Source organism: Solea senegalensis, linkage group LG16, assembly GCF_019176455.1.
Source record: "Solea senegalensis isolate Sse05_10M linkage group LG16, IFAPA_SoseM_1, whole genome shotgun sequence".
Classification (NCBI taxonomy): Eukaryota; Metazoa; Chordata; class Actinopteri; order Pleuronectiformes; family Soleidae; genus Solea; species Solea senegalensis.
The window spans coordinates 9,922,259-9,948,857 of NC_058036.1; the positions used below are offsets into that span (position 1 = coordinate 9,922,259).

Here is a 26,599-nt window from a genome sequence, read left to right on the forward strand (position 1 = left end):
ATGGAGGTCTGGATTTGGAGTCACACTCAAAATTAAACTGGAAAAACACACTACAGACTGATCCAACTTTGATGTAATGTGCTTAAAACCAGTCAAAGTATCAGTAGTGTGTGTGGCCTCCATGTGCCTGTATGACCTCCCTACAACGCCTGGGCATGCTCCTGATGAGGTGACGGGTCTGAGGAATCTCCTCCCAGACCTGGACTAAAGCATCCGGCAACTCCTGGACAGTCTGTGGTGCAACGTGGTGTTGGTGGATGGAGCGAGATATGATGTCCCAGATGTGCTCAATTGGATTCAGGTCTGGGGAACAGGCGGGCCAGTCCATAGCATCAATGCCTTCGTCTTGCAGGAAGTGCTGACACACTACAGCCACATGAGGTCTAGCATTGTCTTGCATTAGGAGGAACCCAGGGCCAACTGCACCAGCATATGGTCTCACAAGGAGTCTGAAGATCTCGGTACCTAATGGCAGTCAGGCTACCTCTGGCGAGCACATGGAGGGCTGTGCGGCCCCCAAAGAAATGCCACCCCACACCATTACTGACCCACTGCCAAACTGGTCATGCTGGAGGATGTTGCAGGCAGCAGAACGTTCTCCACGGCGTCTCTAGAATCTGTCACGTCTGTCTATATATATATATATATGTATATATATATATATATATATATATATATATATATACACACACAGATAATACATGAAATACTTGTCAGATTGTGATAGGGAAACAGTTGTGTGAAAAGCATTTGTTAATTGTTTGTATGTTCAGGTTTGTCAGTGGTGTTCGAGAGCAGCAGAGAGGACTACTTTTCAGACCTGATGTCCTGGGCTACAGAAAATGGTGCCTCATGTGACGGCTTCACTGTAACCAACTTTGGCACTGAAGGCTACGGACTGCGGGCCACCCGTGACATCAAGGTGAGTCCAACACACTGATGACAGCTTCATTTTTTGTCACTTTTGTAAGGAGTAGGGAACTTAACCCGTACTACTGACGCACTATTGCACTTAAGTGGTTTGAAGTGTGTACAATTCATTATGAACCAGGACATATGTTTATTTTGAGGTTTTTTTTCACCACCCATCCCTACATTTGTGTGGGTTTGTGTGTAATGCAGGCAGAGGAACTCTTCCTGTGGATTCCCAGGAAGATGCTGATGACAGTGGAGTCAGCCCAGAACTCTGTACTTGGTGAGAACGTCTTAATATTACAAATATTTGTAAGGAAACTTTTATTCTTGAAGCAAATCTCAAGCATTTACTGCAATGAAAACTCAATGGATTATTTGCTGAAGGGAATGAATAAGAATGTGACGTGTGTGGAAAAACCTGCTAAGTAGGGCTGTCGATTTTGAATCGAAATTTCAGGGCTTCAGTCGACCTCTTCTTGGTCGACTGCCCTGCTGTTATTAAACGAATCAATGACTAAAACATTGAAATATGCCAATTCTGATATGATCATGTACTCAAAACGGATGGAGCAACATAATGAAGACAAGTTAGCTTACTGTTTTTATATGATATGTCATGTTTATAGTCAAGCTGTGATATGCAAACTGACTTTTTTATCGCCATCTATTTTTGTAAAATGCTGCCACACTGCTGATTTCTTTGACATGGATGTTAGGAGGACTGACTGTTGCCTAAAATTAAATGCTCAAAATTAAATAAAACCACTGGACATTCTTTAATCTTTCTCTCCTGTGGGTTGGGCTAATCCAAAATACTGAAAACAAGGAGGGTGTTCTCTGAAGACACGCTGTGAAACCTGTGGAACAGGGGTGCTTTGAAAACACCCCCACTAGCACTTGGTATATTCCTCCAGATGAAATCAAATTAACCATAGACTGTATGAAATTAAAACGGCATAAAGTTGACCTTTGCCGATCACAATTTGAGTCGAACCTGAACGTATCGACTCATAAATCGACCAGTCGACCGGGACTTTACAGCCCTACTGCTGAGTATTTAAAAACTAGGTTTCAAATACGCAGTTCAGGAAAACACTCACTCTGAGATGCTGTGGATGTGTCCTGTGGAGGGACCAATCACACACACACACACACACACACACACACACACACACACACACACACACACACACGGTTTAGTGGGGACCAAAGTCCACAAACACTGCTGTTCAATAGTGTTTGACCAGAATGTTGAAATGTAAATGCTCCAATATTAAATCACTTGTTTTAACAAAGTTGTAGTGAAGCAACATTTTCAGTTGACATACAGTTCACAAACACAGAGCTGGTTTAGCTACAGTCCTGTGCTCTGTCTTTCTCTTTCTCTTTCAGTGGTATCACAGCATGTCTGCTCTTCTTTCTGTTCTTCTTTACATGATTTCCTCATCAGTTTCTCTGTGTGTATTTGCATCGATGTAAGATATTTTGACAACAAAGACATCTCAGCTAGCAAGAAAACCAAACGCAGTAGTGTAGGAGCAGGTGCAGTTACTCACGAGTGAACGGTAAACTGCTGATAAAGCTTGCTGATGGTCTTAAATAGTGTTTGAGGAGGAGGAGTTATTCGTACTATGTTCCGGTGTGTCTTTGAACAATATTTTTAGACACACCAATAAAATCCTGAACAAAAGACTGAAGAAAAACTGTTATCAGTCTTTACTCCACAGTTGTTCACATGTTCTCAGCCACTCCTAAAGAGGAGAAATTCTGCATTTGCTTTACACTGATTTAAGCATACATTTTAAGTAAAGCATTACCCTGACTGTAGCGTTACTATCTCTTTACAGGGGTTGACTTTTTACATTAATAATTAAGTAAATATGGAATATGGAAAATGTTGCATTCAACTAACAATGGTTGAATTAAAACAATGTGACACATGTTCTTATTACAAACTATTCTTGCAGGATTAAATCGAGAGACCAAATTTTGAGTCATGAATTTATGTTGTGACCTGGTCGGAACAACAGCCTTCCTGGAGTTTGCATGATTTGGGAATTAGGTGGCCACTCTAAATTGAGTGTGAGAGTGGATGGCTGTTTGTCTCTATGTGGCCCTGTGATGGACTGGCAACCTGTCCAGGGTGTAACCCACCTTTCACCCTGTGTCAGCTGGGATTGGCATCAGCGCCCCCGCAACCCTCACATGGAGGATGAAGTGGTGATGGATGGATGACTTGAAGGAAGTCATTGTGTCCCAGAAGCTGCTGCAGTCTTTATCATTAACAGTGAAGTCAAAGAAGACAAGAACATCAGTTTTTTGAGTCTTTCCACAGCAGTAAAATGTTGCCCTGTAACTGACTGTAACCTCTGTGCCTCAGGTCCCCTATACAGCCAGGACAGAATCCTCCAGGCCATGGGCAACGTAACACTGGCTCTCCACCTACTTTGTGAGCGGGCCAACGTGTCGTCACCATGGCTGCCGTACATCCGCAGTCTTCCTCAGGAATATGACACGCCACTGTATTACCAGCAGGAGGAGGTGGAGCTGCTGCTGGCCACGCAGGCAGTGCAGGATGTTCTGAGCCAGTATAAAAACACGGCACGCCAATATGCTTACTTCTACAAACTGGTACAGGTAGGCAACACATACAAACTTGCTCAAACTTTTTCTTATTTTTTTGTCTTTTGAAAAAGAGACAGACAGCAGTCACATGTGCCACTAGTGCCATTTGACATTTTCTCATATTGCTGCTAGGACTGGGCAGTATATTGATATTATATCTATATTGTGATATGAGACAAACATCTTGATGAGGTATCTGTGATGACTTCTCCTAGTTTTAAAGGCTGTTGCATTGGTAATCATCATATTTATTATATTGAATACATTAGTTAACTAAATATTATAAAATTAATATATATAGATTAAAAATGCAGCTTGTCTTTGAACATGTGGAATCGTAGCAGCAGCGGCCTGGGGCCCTTGTTCGAGTCCGGTTTCAGTGTGAGGGTGTGGTGGGCACTCTCCAGCTTTATGTGGCTTATGTGACGACACAAATGTTTAGGCGCTTGTTGTAGTTCTCAACCATGTCCAAACTCTCCGTGAGGGCACGTACCTTCTGCTTCTTCAGCTCCACAGTCCTCAGCTCTTGTGCTCCGATGGAGTTTTCAACTGTCAGTATCCTAGTCTCTGCTTCATCTAGCCGCTTGTGAGCTGCCTGGAGCTCCGTAGCATGCTTGTGGATAGTCTCGGCTAGAGGGCCAAGTTTTTCATCAATAACTTTAATAATGTTGGAAGTCATTACACTCAGAGCTTTAGCAAGGGCAGGGTCGAGCCCGTCTGCGGTACCCAATTCGGTCTGGCCACCATCTTGTGTGTCATGCCAGACAAAGAACAGTAGAACTAATAGTTATAACTTCTTTTTTAATTATAATTTGATAGCAAGCAACTTGTTAATTTTGGAATTTATAAATGTTTTTTTGGGACATGAATTAATCTATAGAGACATTGATCATGTTGTATGATGAAATGTTTTCTAAGAGGCCTAGATAACTGAGTGGGATACTAATCTGAATATATGCAAATGTTCTATTTATAAGCATGAAGCATGTGCTGAATCAGAAATCATCTTCTCTGTAGTCTTCTCTATCTCTTCTGTCAGCAGCTACATAGACAGGGGGTTGAATGTTTACAGCCATGATGGAAAAGATGTTATAAACTTCAGTAGTTTATGTATGTTTGACCGATACTTTGACCGTTTCACTTAATTATATATATAATATTACACTTTGTATTTGGGTGTCAAAATACAAAGAACACAGCAATATGCTTTGGTTAGTCTGTTAGTCAGTACACTGCTGTTCTGGTGGATCTCCACTAGGGGGGAGTGTTGTGTTGTGTTGTGTTTTAGGTGTTATTGAGATGGATTAATAACCTCAGTGCTGTAGAGGCAATTCAGTTCAGTTTTATTTGGATAGCGCCAAATCACATACATTATTTCAAGGCACTGTACATAGCCTTGAGATAATGTGTGGGTTGGTCAGTCACCCATTACTGTTGGTTTCACTGTTGTGATGCTGGGAGCTGTCTTAGTGCTTTGGCGCTGAACACTCTTTTATGACCCATAATGCAATTTTCATGTATCATATTCAAACTACTACTACTACTGGCTAACCAATCATCTATAGAGACTGAGAGAGGAATACCACAAACAGTAATGCTGATAGACAAATAAATCCAAATGTTATACTTTATTAATCCCCTCATGGAAATAATTTCTCTGCATTTGACTCATCCTAGAATTAGGAGCAGTGGGCAGCCACACGGAGCAATGGGGTTTGGGTACCTTGCTCAGCGGTGAATGTTTATAGTGACACTGGCAGCTTATTCCCAGAAGTTAAATAAAACAGATGGCAATGTTTAAGTAACTAAACCCCTAAATCTTATTTTTCAGGGTTTAAATAAGTGAATATAGTTGCCTCATAATTTAATTTACTGACCCAGGTTCAAATCTTCACAGTTTTCAATTCATTTGAATGAAACATTTTCTTTGGAAATAGTTGCATTTTTCAGAAATTATGACCTTACAAAATTTGGAATGGACTGAATGATGTCCTAATTGAGCTGAACATTTTTAAATTTGAATTAAGTTTCTATGTTTACGTCACAACTGATGCTGCCGATACATCCCACCCCCCTCCCATGTGCTCTCATCTGTGCTTCTTCCCTTTAAATATTCACCTACGCAGACAGATGTTTTCAACAGACACTCTTGATATGAGTCCCTGGCTATTTTAGATACCACATGATACCATATTGTCTTGTGATTTTACTGACAATCCTTAGTGCAGCACATTATTGAATAATGATTCTCTGACTTTGAGTCGGACTTTGTCTGTTTTAGTTACATGTGAAAATCTCATGTCCTCCTCATAATCAGACACACACACATGGAGCATGGAGGATCCGGTCCCCTCATCTCCTTTCTTAACACCCAAAAACACTTACCGCTTACACACACTAGGGATGGGAACGTCACGGCATTTGTAGAATTGTAGTAGCAGTCTGCTAAACATAATCTGTTGTTATGGAACACAGCAGCTGTGCAGATGAGGCAGAACTAATTTCTGCCTCATTTCATAGTCAATATGTTGACCTACATGTTATTTATTTATTTGTTCATTTATTTCAACCACGACCCGCCCACAAATTATCCAAATTTTTTATTTTTTTTTCACACAATCCACCCACCCCGCAGATTATCAGTTTCCGTGGGTGTAACTGCCAGCCGCGCATCTCTATCAGGTGAACTTATCTTACCATTTCGGCCTCGTTTTTGTTCAAGAACACAAGCATGTCCACGTGTTTGGGAAGAAAGCAAGTGTCCAGTCTATTCACTATTAATCCCGTGGCAGAGAAAACTCTCCACTGGCGCAGATGTGGCAGGGATGCAGAATGAGGTAGGCTTTTGCCAGACGGCTGAGGTTTTTGAACCCACACACTAAGTTTCCACCAGATTGCAGGATTTTGACTGGGTGAAATGCCCCCTTCATTTGTGTAGCGCACTTCATGATGTTTATTTAAATAGGTAATGTAGTAACACATAAATACAATTCATAAATACACATGAAAATCCTGCAAGCCCCGCCCCCCAACATTTCAACTCAGAATTTTTTTTGTCGTGGTGAGCATGTCGATTCTCGATTGTTTTGTCGAAAAAAGTCCCATCCTTAACACACACACACACACACACTCTCTTTGTCCTCTTCCCCCTCAGATGACCGGGCTGAAAAATTAGCTTGTCACATTGAATTGAATTGACCTGAATGTACCTTCGTCAACCCCCTACCCCGCCCCCCTCCTGTGATAGAGCGCTGAACCAGGAAGGTTCTTGTGATGAACAGGGTTATGAAGTGGAAGAGATAGGTGAAAGTGTGAGTCAGTGGCGTGGATGCAGGCGAGACTGGTTACAGTGGTGAGTGTGTGAAGCCCAGTCGGTTAACACAGGTGAGGCACAGTAAGGTGTGGCACAGACGGGTACAATTGGCAAGAGACAAACAGGAGCGAGACACAGACTGACACAGTTGTCTCTCCATCTCAAACCCTGTCTTGATGTCTTAAAACTTTTGAAAAGATGAACTGAAGTGCCTTCAGATATTGTTTATGTATTTGTTTATGAAACAAATAAAAAAATAACTAGTACCGCGCGCGGTGAATGAACGGGTGAGAGCGTGAGGCACGCGGGGAGCCGTGGCACACGGCGACCCGCGTGGGTCGGCTCGAACCCAGTAGTTATTTTCAGTACTAGTTATTTTCAGCGGCGTCCCCGCACATGTCGATCCAAATTTCGGGGGGGATCGGCAAGGTATGGCAAAGTTATAGGGCACTTCCTGTTTAAAATGGCCAACTTCCTGTTCGTCTCTGGAAACATGTTCAGGGAAGGTCCCGTAACTCACATATCTAGTTTTGTGTCAATCGGACAATGTAAGACTTTACTTCCTGTTTCGGGTGTTACACTTCCTGTAGGGAGGTGACCTTTTACGGACATGCTCAGGACAGGTCCCTGGTGTCACATATAAGGTTTTGTGCAAATCGGACAACGTACAGCAAAGTTAGAGGGCACTTCCTGTTTAAAATGGCCGACTTCCTGTTCGTCTCCGTAAACATGTTCAGGGAAGGTCCCGTAGCTCACATATCTAGTTTCGTGTCAATCGGACAACGTAAGACTTTACTTCCTGTTACGGGCGTTCCACGTCCTGTAGGGAGGTGACCTTTTACGGACATGCTCAGGACAGGTCCCTGTTGTCACATATAAGGTTTTGTGCAAATCGGACAATGTACGGCAAAGTTAGAGGGCACTTCCTGTTTAAAATGGCCGACTTCCTGTTCGTCTCCGGAAACATGTTCAGGGAAGGTCCCGTAACTCACATATCCAGTTTCGTGTCAATCGGACAATGTAAGACTTTACTTCCTGTTTTGGGCCTTCCACTTCCTGTAGGGAGGTGACCTTTTACGGACATGTTGAGGAAGGGTCTGGGGTCCCACATACTAAGTTTCAAGTGGATACAACAATCCCTGTTGGAGCAGCATCAAAAACTATAAATGTAATTCTGTCTGCTGTCACCAGGGGGCGCTGTATTTGAAAATTAATATTTTCATATAGACGTGTTCAGGGCCGGACTGTCATCAATCCTTGCAAGTTTGGTTCAGATCGGACCAGGATTCGCAAAGTTGTAGCAGTTTGATTTTTTGTCCCAAAAATCAGACTTTGCGTCGTTGCCATGGCAACACCATTAAACGATTTGTCGTCATATTGATCACGCGTCATCTACCATGTGTTTTGACTGTTGTCACCAATTTTGAGTGCGGTACGATTATCTGTGTAAAAGTTATTCCCGAAATCGTAAAAAAAACTTTACGATCTGTTAGCATTACATTACATTACATTACATGTCACTTAGCAGACGCTTTTATCCAAAGCGACTTACAATAAGTGCATTTAAACATTTGGGTACAAATTAGAGCTAGAAGTAAGTAAGAGCTTCAAGTAAGCCAAACTATGACGTGCTAGTCAGAAGTGCGACGTATAAGCAAGTTTTTTTTTTCTCGCCGTCGTCTTAGTCAAGGTAGAGTCGGAAGCATTTTGGGAGCTGCCATGTCCTTACACTTTATAAGTGTGTGTGTGCACGCGTGTGTATAAAGTCTATGGTGTATTTGCACAAACACATCTATTTTTGAGTCATGGTGCTGAATAACTGAATAAATGAACAGTTGCATTACAATGGTGCATTTAAACTTTTTATACTTTTGTGTGACAATACAATTTTAATTAGGGTTCGAGCAACAAGGTTGCAAGAACCCTATTGAAATGCAAAAGATTATTATTATTAGGGTTCGAGCAACAAGGTTGCAAGAACCCTATTGAAACTGGAAGGATTATTATTATTATTATTATTCTTATTATTCCCCCAAATGAATCGCATTTTTGAGGCCTTTCCCATACCACAAAACTCAAAGATTTTTGTGACCGCATCAATCGTGGTGTAAATTTACGTCTGAAAAAGGTTTGGGGAATGTGCGTTGAAAAATTGAATTAATGAATATTTATCATTAAAAAGTGGACTCTCACTCAAGTGACAACATTTTTAATTCCTCCTACTTCCGAGGGTTCACTTTTCAAACCAACTAATTTCTTATAGGGTTGTCATTGTGAGGACAATACAGGACCTTGAAGTTGTTATGGATGTGTCCCAATTGTCATACCCAAGTCTATGTACATACATCAAAGATCCTTTTTATGAAGTGATTTCCCAGTAAATATGCCCTCACTTTCCAAACATGTCTCCATTGTAAAGGTGTAAAGACTCTCCCATAGATTCAGATCTACCTTTAACGCAATTCAAGTACACATCCACACTCTGTGTGTCCACTGTGGCACATGATGGATTACCTCTGTCTTTGCATACTAATGCATCAAGAGCTCAGTGTTTGATGCTGTGTATCTGTATGTGTTTGTGTGTGTGGGGTTGGGATTTTATTTGGGTTTAAGGCTTTTTGACACAAGACTTGTTATTTCTTTCATTTACTTGCACATTAATAGTATTTTTTAAACCTGTGTCCAGTCAATCCATCTTTCATTTTAACGGAATTTTACTGATCACAATTGTGACTAGGGCTGCAACTAACAATTATTTTCTTAATCCATTAATCTCTGAGGTAATTGTGTGATCAATAAAATTTTGATTGTTTTAATGATTTATTTGTTATGTGAAACACTTAAACTTGAACATATTCAGATCTAAGAAGCTAAAAATCATGGATCTTGTTTCAACTATTAAAAAACCCTTGATTATTTGATAATACTAATAGTGGACAATTGATTTTGTAATTGGTTCATCATCGCAGCCCTAACTGTGGCTTTATCTGTAATGTTTATTCCATCCTACTTTACCGAGTGTTGAATACTCTAAATTTGAGTTTAGTGCTGGTCGCTTCAAAGTAATGGAAATTGTGAAATTATTTAAAAGAGTTATGTGTCATAAAAAATAGGTTCAAGCTCGATTTTTGTAAAAAGTGACAGTCCTAGTCCTAGCTGTAAGTGTAGGGTCTTACAGCCCTTTAATAACTCATAACCACAGCAGAACTCTGTGGATGAGGTGCGGGAGACGAGAGGTCAGTCTGGTTACATGTAACGTCCACCACATTGACCACATACCCCATCCTCTCCTGATAGGACTGAGTCAAATGGAGCACAGATAAAATTGTTTTTGAATGTGGTCACTTTGGTTAACTTGACTAGCATGATCCCTCCATAGTTACCTGTAGAGATTAATCAGTGTCACTTCTGGACATGCTGTAGAAACGCACCTCCACACACACACACACAGAGCAGCTATTCACTTCCAGAGGTGAAATATGATGTGACCACTCTATTTTACCCTGAGGTGTTTGTGTATGTGTGTGTGTTGAGGAGAGGTCTATCAGTGTTAAGAGATAAAATGCCCTACCACCAGTTTGATGAACTGGTACAATCGGGCCATTGTGTAGTGGTTGTTCAGTACAAGGGACTTCATGGGCTCCAGTTGGTCTATTTGGGCCTGCAGATAGGTGAAGTACTGCAGTCATGATGGTCTTTCAACTGCTGATCTCTTTTCTTCAACTAAATCATTCCCTTTACCAGCTTTCTGAACTTGGTGAAATCTAGCAGGGGTGTTTCTAGGGTCTCTGGGGCCTATGGCCTGATGTCAGTGCTCTGTGGCTGTGTAGGCAAACTAGGCTATTGCTTAGTTTGCATACATGTTCAAATTAGAGATGTATGAACTCAAATATCGCGTTGAATCCAATACAGGCATTTTTAACTGATTTATGTGGTTGCCAGTTCATTTCTTAATTGTGAGCCAGTCCTTCATGTTAGATGTAGATTGTAGCAGGGCTTTATCAGCCCAGCAGCATGTATAATTACCCTATTGTTAAAAAAAAAAATTATAATGTACAACTTACCATAGCCCCTCCTTGTGGTGACCCCACCATCACTTAAAGATCTACTGTGTAACACTTGGTACAGCTTACTGATTTTTAGCAGGTATGTTGCAAGAGCGTGAGACACCTTAGTGAGTGTCCATGTCTCAAGCAGGGTCTCACAGCACAGGGGGACTATCAGTATCTCATTCAACTGCACATGCACACAAAAAAACTGAAATATCCCTTTAAAAGCAACGTAGTTGGATGTGATCTCTCTTGTAAGGGGACTTCTTTCTATCTCTCACACGATCACTGTTGTAGGTGGCGTGCGCACACACACACACACACACACACACACAGACCCTCTTTCAGGCCCAAATTGATGAGGCAGATTTATGATAGCTGCTGGCCACAACAAATTAAGCTGACAGTGATGTATGGGGGAGAGTGAGTGTCACACTGCACTAACGGACCCCTACGTACACACACACATGCATGCGGCCCAATGGTGGCCCCCCAACTCCCAGTCTTTCTTGTTAGGCATCCTTGTCAGGCAGCCCCTACCCCCACCGTCCCACCCCGACTATATCTGCATAATGAAATTCCTCACACTGATTTGTGTTTTTTTTTTTCCTTGGCCTCTATCTTCCTTTTTTTCTTTCCTCCACCTCCCTCTGTCTATCCCCAGACTCATCCTGCAGCCAGCAATCTGCCCCTGAAGGACACCTTCACTTTTGATGACTACAGGTCAGTGTGTGGGACAGGGACCCGAAACCAGAAGGCCCATTGTGCCAATACAGGTGACGCAGACCTGCTCAGGTCTTGCCACGGTGCTTAAGGGGCTACACCAACTGTTAAGCTACCAATGCACTTGCCACTGTTTATCTACAAACTAGTCTGAATACGTAGCCGAGGTAATGTATGGTGTGAAAGTTGCTTGTCATCCGGTGAAGCTGGCTTTTTACTGTCATGGTATTTCATATCTGTGGTGACCGCAGCAGCTGTAGTAGCTACACAGATACCACTGGGACTGCAAAGGTTTAGGCCACTGGTGCTGCTGACAACATGCACTAAATGGCGTTGTTATGCTTCCACTTATCTATATATATATGTATTTGATAGGTGGGCAGTGTCTTCAGTGATGACCCGTCAGAACCAGATTCCCACTGAGGATGGCAGTCGGGTCACTCTAGCCCTCATCCCCCTCTGGGACATGTGTAACCACACCAACGGATTGGTAAAGTCTCACACTCACAAATGCACAAACCTAATAGTATAGTTCACCTTGTCTTTTTTGGTTGTATGAGTACTGACACATAGTCAACAATCCCTGACAATATCTAGAAATCTGCATTTTTAGTAGGGATGAGCAAAATGGAATTTATCTGCAGATCACCACTGGCTACAACCTGGAGGACGACCGCTGTGAATGTGTGGCACTGCAGGACTACAAGGAGAACGAACAGGTAACTACTGCCCACACTTTAATATTGGTCTATCTGCTCCTCTCTGTTACTGCCTACTGTCTGTCTATTCACATTCCTTCTTTTCTATTCTTCATCTCACATATTACACTGACTATTAATTATTTTAAAAGCTTAAAAATCTGTTTTTTGTTGTCTAATAACCTGTCTGATATTTTACTGTCAAGTTTTCCATCAAGATTGTTGTTTATTGTGGGAATAATATTGGATTCATGTTAGTGAATAAGTGCAGTTGTATGAGCTACTGACACAGCACTGTCACAGTCTGTTCGTTGGCTCGGAAGGATGAACAAGGAAAAAATACAAATAAAAGAAAGTATTTAGATATGATGCTTCAAATACTAATAACTTAAGATCAACTTCATTTATTCATTCATTGTCTACTGCTTTATCCTCCGCTTGAGGATTATTTGCAGGCTGATACAGGACTTGGGCTGATCGCCGATCACATCAGTTTTGAAGCATCACATGTTGGCAGTCTATCAGAAGGCTGACACCATTAATTTACACATTTAAAGTTACAATATGCAATTCTTGATACCAAAACAAAAGCACAAACAAATGAGAACATACGTGAACTAATTTATTAGTTCATTGTTTACCACTTTTATCCTCCACAAGAGGGTAGCAATGAGCTGGTGCCACGCCCAGCTAACATACAAATTTAGATAAGCATAAAGCACACAGTATGCTACATGTGGGCTACACGGCTGAATTGTGGCTGGCACTGTTGCCTTACAAGAAAAAGACGCACGTTTGTGTGCATGCATGGGTTTTATCCGGGTTTTCCTCACATAGTCGCAGACATTAACTGAACAAAATAAACTGAATTGACCTTAGGTGTGATTGTGTAAGTGAATGGTTGCAGGTTGGCCCAGTGATGTACTAGTGACCTGTCCAGGGTGTACTCCACCTTTCATCACATGTCAACTGGGATTGGTTTACGTTTTGAGATTGGATTCCAGACTGCCAACATGTCATGCTTCAAAACGAATGTGATTGGTGATTGGCTCAAGTCTGGTATCAGCCTCCAAAGGATCAATAATGGTATTAATAGCAAATGAGGGATTGTTTAATGTGACTTGCCCCCATAATGTCCCTCCTGTAGATCTACATCTTCTACGGCACGAGATCCAATGCAGAATTTGTCATCCACAACGGCTTTTTCTTCGAGGATAATGCTCATGACCGGGTGAAGATCAAGCTGGGCGTCAGCAAAAGTGAGCGCCTGTACGCCATGAAGGCCGAAGTGTTGGCCCGAGCCGGGATCCCAGCGTACGTCCCAACCCTTTCTTCATCTCACTCTTTACGAGTTTTACATTACATAACATGTCATTTAGCAGACGCTTTTATCCAAAGCGACTTACAATTGAATTGAGTACAACCAACCAGGGGTGGAGTCGAACTTGCGACCATTGCGATTATGACGTCTTTCACACACAGGGTACCACTGTGCCACTCCATCCCTGTTTTGTTTTTGCAAAGGACAAACTTTGCTCTTCCTCCCTTTTCTTATCTACAAATGACTTAATCTGTCAAATGGGCCTGAAGGCATTCACTCTGAAGTCTTGAATGTGGGTCAAGGAGAGTTCCAGGCCAACATCATGACCAACTTCACTAACCCTTGTTTGTCTACAAGAGGTATTTCAACCTATTAGTCTCCCCTTAGGAATAATTGAAACATAATATGAATGTTGCAGCAGGTCTCTTTCATTATCTCCTTCCCCAACAAGTTTCAACTTCCAATCAGCCAGTTTCATCCCTTTTCATCACCACAAAGCATAATCATTTTATCATTAGGCTCCCAATTTTTATGTAGTATTCTCAGCTCTGTGTTTCTCTGTCATCTCTTATTGATGACAGTTGCAATCTCAACAGTAGAAATGAAATTAATTATTCTCCATTGTTGCTGGGGAGCTGTATTAAATTGACAGATATGCTTGTAGATCGTTTAAAAAGGAGACAAAAACTCAGTTGCTGAGATGATGTCACACATCTCCCCTCTTTCACCTCTGCTGTGTTTCTGTCTGAAAAGTACACAACTGAGCACGTCTGACATGTTTCATTGCTCCGTTACAGAATACCCTGTAACGGATACACATATATTTATGAATTTCTTGACCCAAATAGTCTCAGAAACCCTGTATTATGCAGCACTGTGGGCCGAACCATTAAAGAGATAATTTCCAGTTTGGCTAATGATAGCCATTTTTGATATAGGGCTCTCACACAATTTCTCCACATTTTTGTGAGGAGCACCCCGGCAGATTTTTTTCTTTAACCTTTATAGATGACAAATCCAGTGAGAAACGAACCTTCGTTGTCCATGGTCACAGCACTGCAATAAATGACCCAACTACTATTCTAGCACCACAAACTAGCTTGCAACACAGATTACAGTATATTACATTACATGTGATTTAGCAGATGCTTTAACCCAAAGCGATTTACAAGGGAATTGAGTACAACCTGCCAGGGGTGGAGTTGAACTTGCGACCATGAAGTCTTTGCACACAGGCGGTCTTAACCACTGAGCCACTCCACCCCTCCAGGTCTTACACTGATGCCACGAAAAAAGTGATTTTTGCCATTTAACAAAAGGCTCACTTAGTTAAATCTACGTCTCCTTATGTCTACATCGTAAGATTATTTTCAATGCTTTATCTCACTGTTAAACTTTCCAACTAAAAATTGTCACTCACTCTCCCACACCACACCAAAGTCCAGAGAGCACATCACACCACATCACACAGGAGAGGATTTTTGGAGTCCTTTACTTTCATCTTTTTCATTTAGGGGTCACCACAGCACATAATCTGCCTCCATTTTGCCCGACTCTTTGTTTCTTCTTCCGTTACACACTGAATTGTCTTGTTTTGCACCCACCAGTAATGTCTTCCTCATGTGAAGCTCAGCTCAATTGTCTCATGCTCTTGTATCTAAGGAAGTGTATTGTGTAACCTTGTGTGTTTGCTGTTCTTTACAGGTCGTGTGTCTTTGCTTTGCACTGTAATGAACCTCCAATTTCAGCCCAGCTCCTGGCCTTCCTCAGAGTCTTCTGCATGACTGAGGGTAAGACACACACACACACACACACACACACACACACACACACACACAGAAGCCATGTCCCAATTAAGGGACTGGATCCTATGGAGTATCCTCCGTCAACCGAATGCTTCAGACGGTCCAGTCTACCCACCCCCTGGTTACGTCACCAATCCTCCAGCTTCTTCTTCTTCTGATTATGGCAGGCGGTAGACGACACTTGCCGGCTCTACCGGCTCCCCGGGTTTAGAGTTCATTATCTTTTTAATCATGCTGTTCGAACACATGAAAAATCTTCATTCATTTTTATTTCTCCATTTATTTAAAAACTGTAATAATGTATATAGTTGTGTTAATTTAAAATGTTAATAATATAGTATGTTTTGTATATTTGTGTATAAGTTTTTTTATTAAAATAAAATTCAAATTCATTAATCTATTGAACAGTATATTATTAAAGAATTTAAACAACATATAAACACATTTTATAAAATTATTTAATCCTTTTGGACACATCTTTCAAGGATGGAGAGGAGTCTGTCCATCCTCCTCTCGTTCCTTTCCTCCATCTCCCTCTGTCGCTTCATGTCCTCCCTGAGGAGGTCGCCAAGTTCCCGCTCCTTGTCCCTCTTCCTTTAAGAGTGCCTGCGAGGTTGTCGCAACTGCACCTGCACCACCTCCTCCTCCTCCTACTCGCCACCCTCCTGTCGTCCACCCACTGCTGAACTTGGCCTTGGTCTGTCCTCAGGGATGGAGGCGATAAGGACAGGTGGAGCAATGGAGTGCTTCTGTCCCAGCACCTCATCCATGTGGACATACCTGGGCCAAGTTGCAGCAGTGGGCTTCCCACTCACTCCTTCCCCTGAGCCTGGACACTTGCAAACCTGAAACAGAGGATTCATCATTAAAGTAAACAATAACAACAATGAAATACATTTTTAAAAAAAAGTATATTATTAATGCCCATGTAAAGCAAATATAATGTAAAACACTGAATTATCAAACTAATATATACATACTACATACTTTATAATTTTTTTTCAGGTTGTCCCACTTTTTTGCCTGCAAGGGAGTTATGTCGCCCTGCAGGCCCATTCTTTCCAAAATACTACTATTCAGAGACAAAAGACAACAAGAGAAGATGTATCAGTAGTTTTAGCATAGGGGTTTTAAATTACACATGGTGCCCCCTTTCAGAGTTAAAATTATCATTATAGCGATAACATTACGCTTATTTTTAGGAATTACCAAAGCTATTTATGTCTTACAGCCAGGCAACACTGGTCCCTTCAAAATAATAAAATGGTTATGGTATGTTTCTTTCATACCACCAACTATAATTAGTGTACGTGGCAAAATAAGCCTTATATACACCCGCCACATCTATGTTAAGTCAAGTTTAACTTAAAACAAAAGTTTAGGCTGCTGGGAAGGCGCATGGAGTGGTAGGGTGCGTGGCATCAGAGCTCTCGACAGTCAAGTGTAAAACTCCCCGAAAACTCGAATAACTAAAACTTATAATCACACCGACTGTAACGTGACCGGGGAAAAGCTGGAATGGGAAGGAAAACTCGACTCGCTCAGGCTAAAAACACGACGACAGACGAAATGGAGGAACCGCTAGCTAGCCGTGAAATTGAGGAAGACGGCGGCCATGACACAACACACCTTGCTGCAAGTAAGACGGACATGGGGTCAGACCTTGAAATTATCAGCAAGGAGATAAGAGATTTAAAAACGGAATTAAAAGATGCCCTTCACTCATTTAGTGAAACGCTGAGGAGCGACGTGAAAAAAGACTTTGATGATTTCAAACAGGATATAAACCAACAACTTGCTAAAGTTGCCACTGAGCAGCAACTGCAGAGCGGCAAGATCAACGAGGCTGAGTCGCGGATTGAAAAGCTGGAACATTGGGCACAAGAGGCTAACAATGCTCTTATCATCTCATTACAAGAACAAAAAGACCTGCAGAATAAGTTAACTGATCTGGAATCACGATCGAGGAGGAATAATCTCCGTATCTACGGAGTTACAGAGGGAGAAGAGGGCGAGTCTGCAGCCAAGTTTGTTCAAGACCTGCTCCGACGTGAAGATTCTAATCTCAAAATTCAAAGAGCGCATCGGTCACTTGCACAGAAACCTGCAGACGGAGCCCATCCGAGACCCATCATTGTCAACTTTCTGGAATTCTCTACTAAAGAGAGAGTCCTGAGAGAGGTATGGAGAAAGAAAATACAGCTGGGGAACAAGGTCCTGTCTTTCGACCACGATTACGCGACAGAGGTTGTGCAAAAGAGAAAGGAGTATAATGCGGCTAAAAGAATATTGAATGAGAAAGGCGTCCGGTTCCAGACGCCGTTTACCAGGATGAGGATCCATTGGGAGACGGGAACTCGAGTCTACAACACCGCCGGGGAGGTTAAGCAGGAATTAGAGAGACGCGGACTCGCTGAGAAGACACCGGCGACACCGACGACCGCGGCGGCCGGGCTGGAGTCACGGCTCAGTTCTGCCGTAGGGTGGCAGCGTAATGAGGGATCACGGAGGAACTACTCAACAGCAGCCGCACGAGCCAAGGAAAAGCTGCAAGAGTTCCGAAGATTCTTTGACTGAAGATCAATGATTATAAAACGAAGCAAAACCGGTAAAAATGTTCTGATATAATCTGTGTTTTTAGTTGTCAGAATAATGGTTACCATGCTATTCCTATGCTAAAAGAAAAGCGACTGTCGGAGGTCTGGGTTACTTATTTTTTTTAACGTTGGACTCATTTAGAATGACTATAACCCTCACTGTAGGCCCTGTCATTTCTAAGTTAGGCCCCTCTTTATCTAAGGGGGTTTTTCCTAGATCCACCAACGGGATCAGATCGTGGGAGGACAGTAAGATCCTCAACTGTTTGGAAGTTCACCTGTTATATTTGATATGTTTGTTCCATGCCACCGTTTTGGCACTGTTAGTGGGGCTACTGATGTTTTCTTTTGTCTTTATTCTTATGAATGATACAGAGTAACAACGTGAGAATAGCGTCCTTAAATGTGAATGGCTTAAACAATGTAATTAAAAGAGGAAAAGTAATGTCAAAAATTAGGAAAGAAAAAATTCAAGTGATATATTTACAAGAAACACATCTAACTCAGCAAGAACATGATAAACTGAGGAAATTTGGATTTAAAAATAAATTTTCAAGTTCATTTAAGAAAGGTCCTAAGAGAGGAGTCGCCATATTAATTTCCAACTCTGTCAATTTTGAACTCATCAAAGAAATAAATGACAAAGAAGGGAGATATGTAATAGCAAAAGGGAAATTGGATAATCATTTAGTTACTTTGGTCAATGTCTACGTGCCACCTAACACTGATAGAATGTTCTTGAAATTACTGTTTGAGATTATAGCCCAGGAAAACGAGGGAATTCTAATATGTGCGGGGGATTTCAACATGATTTTGAATGCTAAACTGGACACAACTAATAACAAGAGAACTAAGACTCATCTATCAAAGCTTGTCAGCACCTCTTTAGCTGAATTGGGGATGTTTGATGTTTGGAGAGAGCTCCATCCATTTGAGAAGGACTACACGCATTATTCGGCTCCACACTCGGTGTACTCCAGGATAGACTATTTTTTTATGAACACAATAGACCGATATAGAGTAGAGGAATGTAAGATAGGGGTAACTGACTTATCTGATCACAGTATTACTTATCTCAATATCCATTTATCTAGGAGAAATAAAAATACAATATGGAGATTAAATGTGGGTATGCTGAATAACCAACAAACACAGGAGGAGATTAAGAAAGAAATTAAATGCTGCATAGAGGACAACTTTGACAGCCCAGTGGATCCTACCATTTTTTGGGACACGGTAAAAGCTGTAATGAGAGGGAGGTTAATATCGAGGGCAGCTTACCAAAAAAAAATTAGAGAGAAAGATTATAAGAATTTGGTTAAACAATTATTAATACTGGAACAACAACATAAAAATAAAAAAGATGATCCGGTTTTACAACAAATAATCAATGTCAGGCGACAGATAGATGACATCTTAAATCAAGAGGTTGAGAAAAAAACTAAGATTCACTAAACAGACATATTATGAATCTGGATCGAAAGCAACTAAATATTTGGCAAGAAGACTTAAGGTCCACAAGCTTCTCAAACAATACATAAAATTAGAGACCCTGTAACCAAACAATTACTATTTGAGCCTGAAGAAGTAGAAAAGGCCTTTAAAATTTATTATGAAAACTTGTATTCCCAACCCACAGCAAAAAGTGACTGTGAAATGAAAGAATTCCTTGACTCTTTAGACTTGCCTGCTATTGGAAGAGAGCAAAATAAAAAATTAATTTCCAGCATCACGAAGAAAGATCTAGATGTCGCAATTAGTAGATTAAAATCAAACAAAACACCAGGTAGTGACGGATTTCCTAGCGAGTGGTATAAGACATTTAGGGAGGAATTAACCCTGTTACTTCTGAATTCCTTCAATCAGACTCTGACAGAGGGCAAACTGCCCCCCTCTTGGAAAGAGGCCATAATTTCAGTTATTCCAAAGCAAGGTAAAAATAAAGAACTCTGTGAATCCTATAGACCTATTTCAATACTAAATGTGGATTATAAAATTTTTACTTCAATAATTTCAAAAAGATTCGAACATTTTATGTCAGACTTAATAGATGAAGATCAGTCAGGTTTTATTACAGGCAGGCAGACTCAGGATAACATTAGGCGAATTCTCCACATGATAGATCAGATCCAAAGACAGGGCCTGAGCACAGTACTAGTGAGCCTCGACGCAGAAAAGGCCTTTGACTGTGTCAATTGGAGATTTCTGTATCAGATTTTGGGAAAACTAGGGATTCATGAACAAATTATACAATGTATCCAGGGCCTCTACCAAGAGCCATCAGCGAGGATAAAAATTAATGGACACCTAACTGACAGATTTATTTTACAGCGAGGAACTCGCCAAGGATGTTGTTTTAGCCCTACCTTGTTTGCTATATTTATTGAGCCGCTGGCACAATTGATAAGACAAAGTAACAACCTAAAAGGAATTCATATAGGTCAGCAGGAGCATCGGATAGGGCTTTTCGCTGATGATGTTATTGTGGCCCTTCAAGACCCAGATAGGACATTTCCTAATCTGATGTCAATATTAGAAGATTATGGTAAATACTCAGGCTATAAATTAAACATAGCAAAAACACAAGTTCTTACACTGAATTATTCCCAGGCCGAGAAATTAGAGAAAAATTTAAAATAAAATGGAATTCCAAAGTAATTAAATACCTAGGTGTGGTTTTGACAAAAGACCACATTAAAACATTTGAAATTAATTATAAAAAGATTAACAATAATATCAAGACAGATATCAGGCGGTGGTCTGCTTTTAACATGGACTTTGAGACACGAATCGAGGTAATAAAAATGAATGTGGTACCAAGACTGTTATATCTTTTCCAGTCCATCCCCCAGATGATTCCAGATACTTTTTCCAGCCCAGATTTATCTGAGCTGGAAAAAGACCGAGGGTCAGGTATAAGACACTTCAACTACCAAAAGAAGAGGGGGGCCTGTCCCTGCCTAATCTGAAACAGTACTTTTACGCAGCTCAATTAAAGTTCCTGGTTTCTACATGCTGCCCTCTATATCAGGCAAGATGGAAAGACATAGAGACCAAGATGGAAGGTTTCCAGATTCAGGCATTACTAGGGGACATAGGAAACAAATTGGCTCAACAAAGCAAAAATGAAATTATTAAACAAACATTGGCTATCTGGAGTAAGATGGTAAAGGAATATAAAATGGAGGGAGACATCAAATTATTAATTTGGCCTGCACTAGATCCCAGATTCGAACCAGGAATTAGTGATGCTGGATTCAGGCGATGGTGTGACAGGGGCATCACGGCGATATGTACAATAACTCACAGAGGGCTCTTAAAAAGTTTCAGTGAGTTACAGAAGGAATTTGGACTAGAAAACAAAGATTTTTAAAACATGGAAATAACTGAGGAGGAGTGGCGTTCTATGTGGAATGCACAGCATTCATCTACAAGTTCTAAGAAGTGGAGAATATTTGGATGGAAGAACTTGATTCGTTTTTTTATTACACCTCTTATAAAAAGCAAATTCTCTCAATGTCAAGAACAGTGCTGGAGGCAGTGCGGAAACATGAACGCAAATCATTCCCATATATTTTGGCTATGCCCAAAAATTCAAACCTTCTGGGGTTGTGTATGTACTGCTGTGGCAAAGATCTTGGGATACACAATTCCTAATAATGTGATGGTCCTCTATTTCTGTGTCTTTAATGATGTCGTTAATAAGAATGATCGGTATCTGTGTAAAATACTGTTGATGGCCTGTAAAAAGGTTATAACAAAATGTTGGTATAAATCGGAGTCTCCTAGCATTAACCAATGGATAAACAAAGTGAAGGAAATGTGTTCCATGGAAAAGATGACTTTCTCTCTCGGATCTAGAGGAGCAACCTTTCCCAGGAAATGGGAGAAATGGACTGCTTTTATCAAAACATCTGAGGACGTTACACACTCACAAGCAAAGTCACTGGACATTATATATAGGACTTTTAACTGAGGAGCCCCCTTGTTTTTGTCTGTGTTTTTGTTTTATTTTTTTATGTTAATTGTCGCTTATTCTGAAAATACTAAATAAAAAGTTTAAAAAAAAAAAAAAAAAAACAAAAGTTTAAATGTTACGCCGTGATTGAAACGACTGTTTCCTGGTGCTTGCAGACAGCGAACAGTCTTGTGACTTGTGCTTATTAATTACATCAATAGCGGCACAACTTTTAGTACAGAAAACACATTTAATTTGTCTTGTTTGATTGATCTGTCATACTTACATTTCATAACAAACTCGCTGCTGCCACTCAAGTCGCTTCCCTCCGCCATCTTGCTTGTATTGGAACAGATTTGCCGCTGGCACCCAAAGAATTATGTGATATGGTCGGATACACCAGACCTATCCTTCCCAAACAAGCTAACATCGGCTGCATACATCAGCGTAGACCATTTGAACTGGGACAGCCTACATCGCTGCGCTCTGACGCATTTTGACGACATCCGGCCTACAAATCCCCACTCCGTAGGGTCCAGTTCCTGGAATGGGACACGGCTAGAGAGTGTCAGGAAATTCCCCATGGAACCTCCAAGCTGCAAACCTGGTTGAATACACTAAATTAAAGCACTCCAGAGTTTGTAATACTCATGTGGGACAGATGTCAAGTGACTGCTTCTTCCACACCCCAGCAGAAGGGAAGAGACAAAGAGGAGTTGGAGGTAGAGGAGCCATAAGAGGTGGAGACATAGGAGACAGAGAGGTGTAGTTATAGGAGACAGAGAGGGGAAGAGCAAGGCCTGTCCCTTCCCAAGCTGCTTAATTGATCAAGGCAGGCAACCAGATGTGTGGAAGGGGAAGTCCACTGGGGGGTGGAGTTGCAATATTCATCAGCATGTATGCAGAACAGCAGCAGTATCATAAATCCCTAATCACACAAGGCCACATCCTCCTCTGTCACACAACTCGTCTTCATGACCCTGCTTGATATATTATTTACTTTTTTTGCTGTATGTTAATCTTTAAAATGGCCCCCAACGCCTTGTGTGTTTGTGTGTGACATAACAGATGTGACATGATGGAATACTCACGCACGCACACACCCACACCCACACACACCCAAGGTGCAGCACTCCTCTTTCATCTTCCATGTAACTAAGTCATGTTAAAGTGTTGAGATGAGAGGCAGCAGGATAAAGACTGTCTGGGAAACTGGCTCAGCACGACTGTGATGGAAGGATGTGATGAGGAAACACTGTTAGGCTGCATTTACACTGCATAGTACGAGTGACCTTATTTGGCTTAATTCAGACCAAGGACAGTGTAAACAGCAGAGATATAAAAAAAAAATCGATTCTTATCCTCAATCAATTAAAATTTTTTTATATAATCTTACAAATACCTAACTCTGATTCCATGACAACACCACTTAGCACATCTCCGAGTAGACCCTCAGGGTGTCAGTAAGGTAATACTAAGTGGCTACAACATCGTGGTCACTGAGCCACTGCTGCTGCCTTCTCTATCCCACCTCTGCTTATACTGTGTTCATTGACCTGCCGTTAGCTGCCTGTGTTCGTATCCCACTCTGCATCTTGTGCTGCTATGGGCAGAACGACTCAGACATAACTGCCAGCAAAATGCCACGATACTGCACAACCCGACCGGGCCGGGCTGCGTCGGGTCGGGTTGCAATTTTTAGGCCCGTTGAGAACTCTAGTTTGGACCAACTCTTGTGTGAACAGTGGCACATTATTTTCGTACAAGAGAGCAAACGTACCACACAGCCCCTCTGAGTTACTATTCCTTCTGTTATTTAAGAGTTTCTTACAGGCTGACACTTTATCTCCTTTTCTTCTTCTCCACTCATTACATGTTACATTACATGTCATTTAGCAGACGCTTTTATCCAAAGCGACTTACAAAAGTGCATTTAAACATTTGGGTACAAATAAGAGCCAGATTGTAAGTAAGAGCTTCAAGTAGATCAAACTATGAAGTGCTAGTCATAAGTGCACTTCATAGTTTGATACAAGTTTTTTGTACATCACTCACACAGTACAAACAAGGCCACATCCCTCTCAATTTACTGTATGTAATGGGTGGATTATTTGTATGACTACAATACAAAGTCAAGCCTTGCAAAAGGTTTTATTGATGAGATTGAAAACACAAGAACAAACTGGTAATACAAAATCACTTTCTTCTTTTAAAATGCTGTTGGTCTTGAGTATTTAAATGGTGCAGATGAAAGCCTTCTTACTACTTGAATGCTGCATTAAAGAACAGAAGTTGCATTTTCACACCATACTCCCTTTTTACATGAAAAACTTCAGGAAGCAACTGCATGGCAGGAAAAAGGGACCTCTTTTAAAGTGTGTTGTGGCGCAGGCTTTAATCCTTGCGTTACTAAATAGCCATCACTCCTACAAAAGTACTACAAGCACTTTTGTTGACACGTTTTCCGTCACGCTGCATACATGGTGATTGATCGGATTGGTTGTAGATCTATCCAGTTACGTACAGAGGAATTTTTTCTACGTCCATTTGTCATGCCTCTTGAATCGTTACTCAATTAGCCAGTATAAAGCCTGCTCTCTCCTTGTTTGAATCCTTTTTAAACTCAGTACACTACATGTAGCATGTGCTAACAAGTCACTTCATTTCAGAGGAACTGAAGGATTACCTGCTTGGAGAGCGGGCCATGAATAAGATCTTCACCCTGGGCAACAGTGAGTTTCCTGTCAGCTGGGAGAACGAGATCAAGTTGTGGACTTTCTTGGAGATGAGAGCTGCCCTGCTGCTCAAGACCTACAAGACTACATCAGAGGTCAGTTCATGGGAGTCTTGCTTGTAAAATCAGAATTTAACAATTTACCTTGTGTAAAAACTTGAGGAGGGAAGTACACATGATATTTGTCTTGTGATTAATGTCGATGATTCACGAAAAGCATGGTTCAAACTGTTTGCACCATTAATTATGTATTAAAGATGCACTTAAATTGCATAAGATCTGGACACCACGCCACGCTCTCCTGTAAACAGACAAACAATCTAATATTCATAGTCTCTGTAAATAATAATCAAGTCCAAGCATTCAGACTTTGCTTAAATAATCTGTGGTCTGACAAGGTGAGAATGAAAAGTGCTATTGGAATATTATTAACTCATTGGCTGCCATTGACTGCTATATACGTCAATTTGGCCACTGCGTTGAAAATGGCTGGAAGCCAATTTAATCAAATATTCTAAACTCTAGCACATGTGAAAGTAATGCAGGGTTCACCCCGTGTTGAGCTAACAGGAGCAGCTGGCAAGATGTTTTCAAAGACCCTGGTCAATTTCATCACTTCTGCAGGATGTGCAGCAGATTAAAGATGCATTCAAGAAACCTTGTGAGGTTTTATTACTTCTGCCAACATTGTTCAAATATATGCAGGGTGCATACTGTATATTTGAATATATTCGAACGATTTATGGGTCATTATTAATTTGTTGGTACTAAACATGCTCTATTACGGATGGCTCCATATTAGGGATGCACCGATATGACTATTTCCGCCGATACCGATATCCGATATTAATATTGCTGCTATGGCCGATATCGATATATGTTTTAAAAAAAAGTTTCTGAGATGATAAAAGTTTGTACAGAATGAAAATCACGCAAGCTGAATTTTTGAATGTCTTCCTTTATTTTCAAAACATGTTTTACCTCCAAATAACAAGGTCACATAAGACACAAGTAACCAACTTTACCACTTATAGCAAGTGTGTAACTAAATTAAAGTACAGTTTAACTCCCTCAACTCACTAAACTCCTGTGAGAAAGTTTGGAACATGAACATAAATAAAAATAATACCCTGCCAAAGTTACTGTAACCGAGATAAGGGCGTCTATACTGGGTATGTAAATAAAGTCAACAACCCTTCCTCCCGGCAACAACAACCGCGCCACTTCCCTTCACAATAAAACTACACAACAGATATGAGAAACATTGCCTGACAAGCTCTACTAAGAGCTGCCATAATAAAAAAAAACATGTTAAAATACTTTATCAAACTTGCCAGTATTCATGGCAACCAGATATTTATTCAATTGCAAAACATCGGAAAAGTAGCGCCGACTTGGCAGGTTGTTGCGGGGTTCAATATGCGCTATCAACCGTCAGAACCCTCGGCTGGTCGTCAAGAGCAATCATTTCCATTACCTTGATCGTTATTGCCCTGGCCACTGTCTTCCTTTGGTCGAGTCCCAGCTGCGCTGCTTTCTTTTTTGTCTGCTGCCTAATGTTACTAGCGTTAGCTTCCTGCCGTTGTTTGTGTACTTCAGGGTGACGGTTTTTCAAATGACATAATCAAATTTGTGGTATTGAATGACTTGACACGGAACCCTCCTCGCATTACCTCGACTTTGCAAGTGTCGCATAATGCTTTTCACGTACCTTCTATTGACACCCTGAAAAATCGCCCACACCGCTGACGTTCTCTCTCCTCAACACACACACACACACACACACACACACACCTTGTGCTGCGCTTGCGTCACTGACGCTGTCATATGCCCAAACAAATGCCGCATGGTCTCCCCTTCC

General features: G+C 41.2%; 1 protein-coding gene across 1 annotated transcript in view; it reads left to right on the plus strand.

The window, feature by feature from the left end:
• Positions 1-26,599, plus strand: part of setd3 (SET domain containing 3, actin histidine methyltransferase) — a 35,712-nt gene that overhangs the window by 7,730 nt on the left and 1,383 nt on the right. Inside the window, exons 4-12 of the mRNA XM_044047714.1 lie at positions 774-922; positions 1,123-1,195; positions 3,296-3,552; positions 11,567-11,625; positions 12,001-12,115; positions 12,270-12,344; positions 13,471-13,637; positions 15,349-15,434; positions 24,674-24,834. Coding sequence (XP_043903649.1) covers positions 774-922; positions 1,123-1,195; positions 3,296-3,552; positions 11,567-11,625; positions 12,001-12,115; positions 12,270-12,344; positions 13,471-13,637; positions 15,349-15,434; positions 24,674-24,834 — 1,142 coding nt within the window. The remainder of the gene's footprint in view (positions 1-773; positions 923-1,122; positions 1,196-3,295; positions 3,553-11,566; positions 11,626-12,000; positions 12,116-12,269; positions 12,345-13,470; positions 13,638-15,348; positions 15,435-24,673; positions 24,835-26,599) is intronic.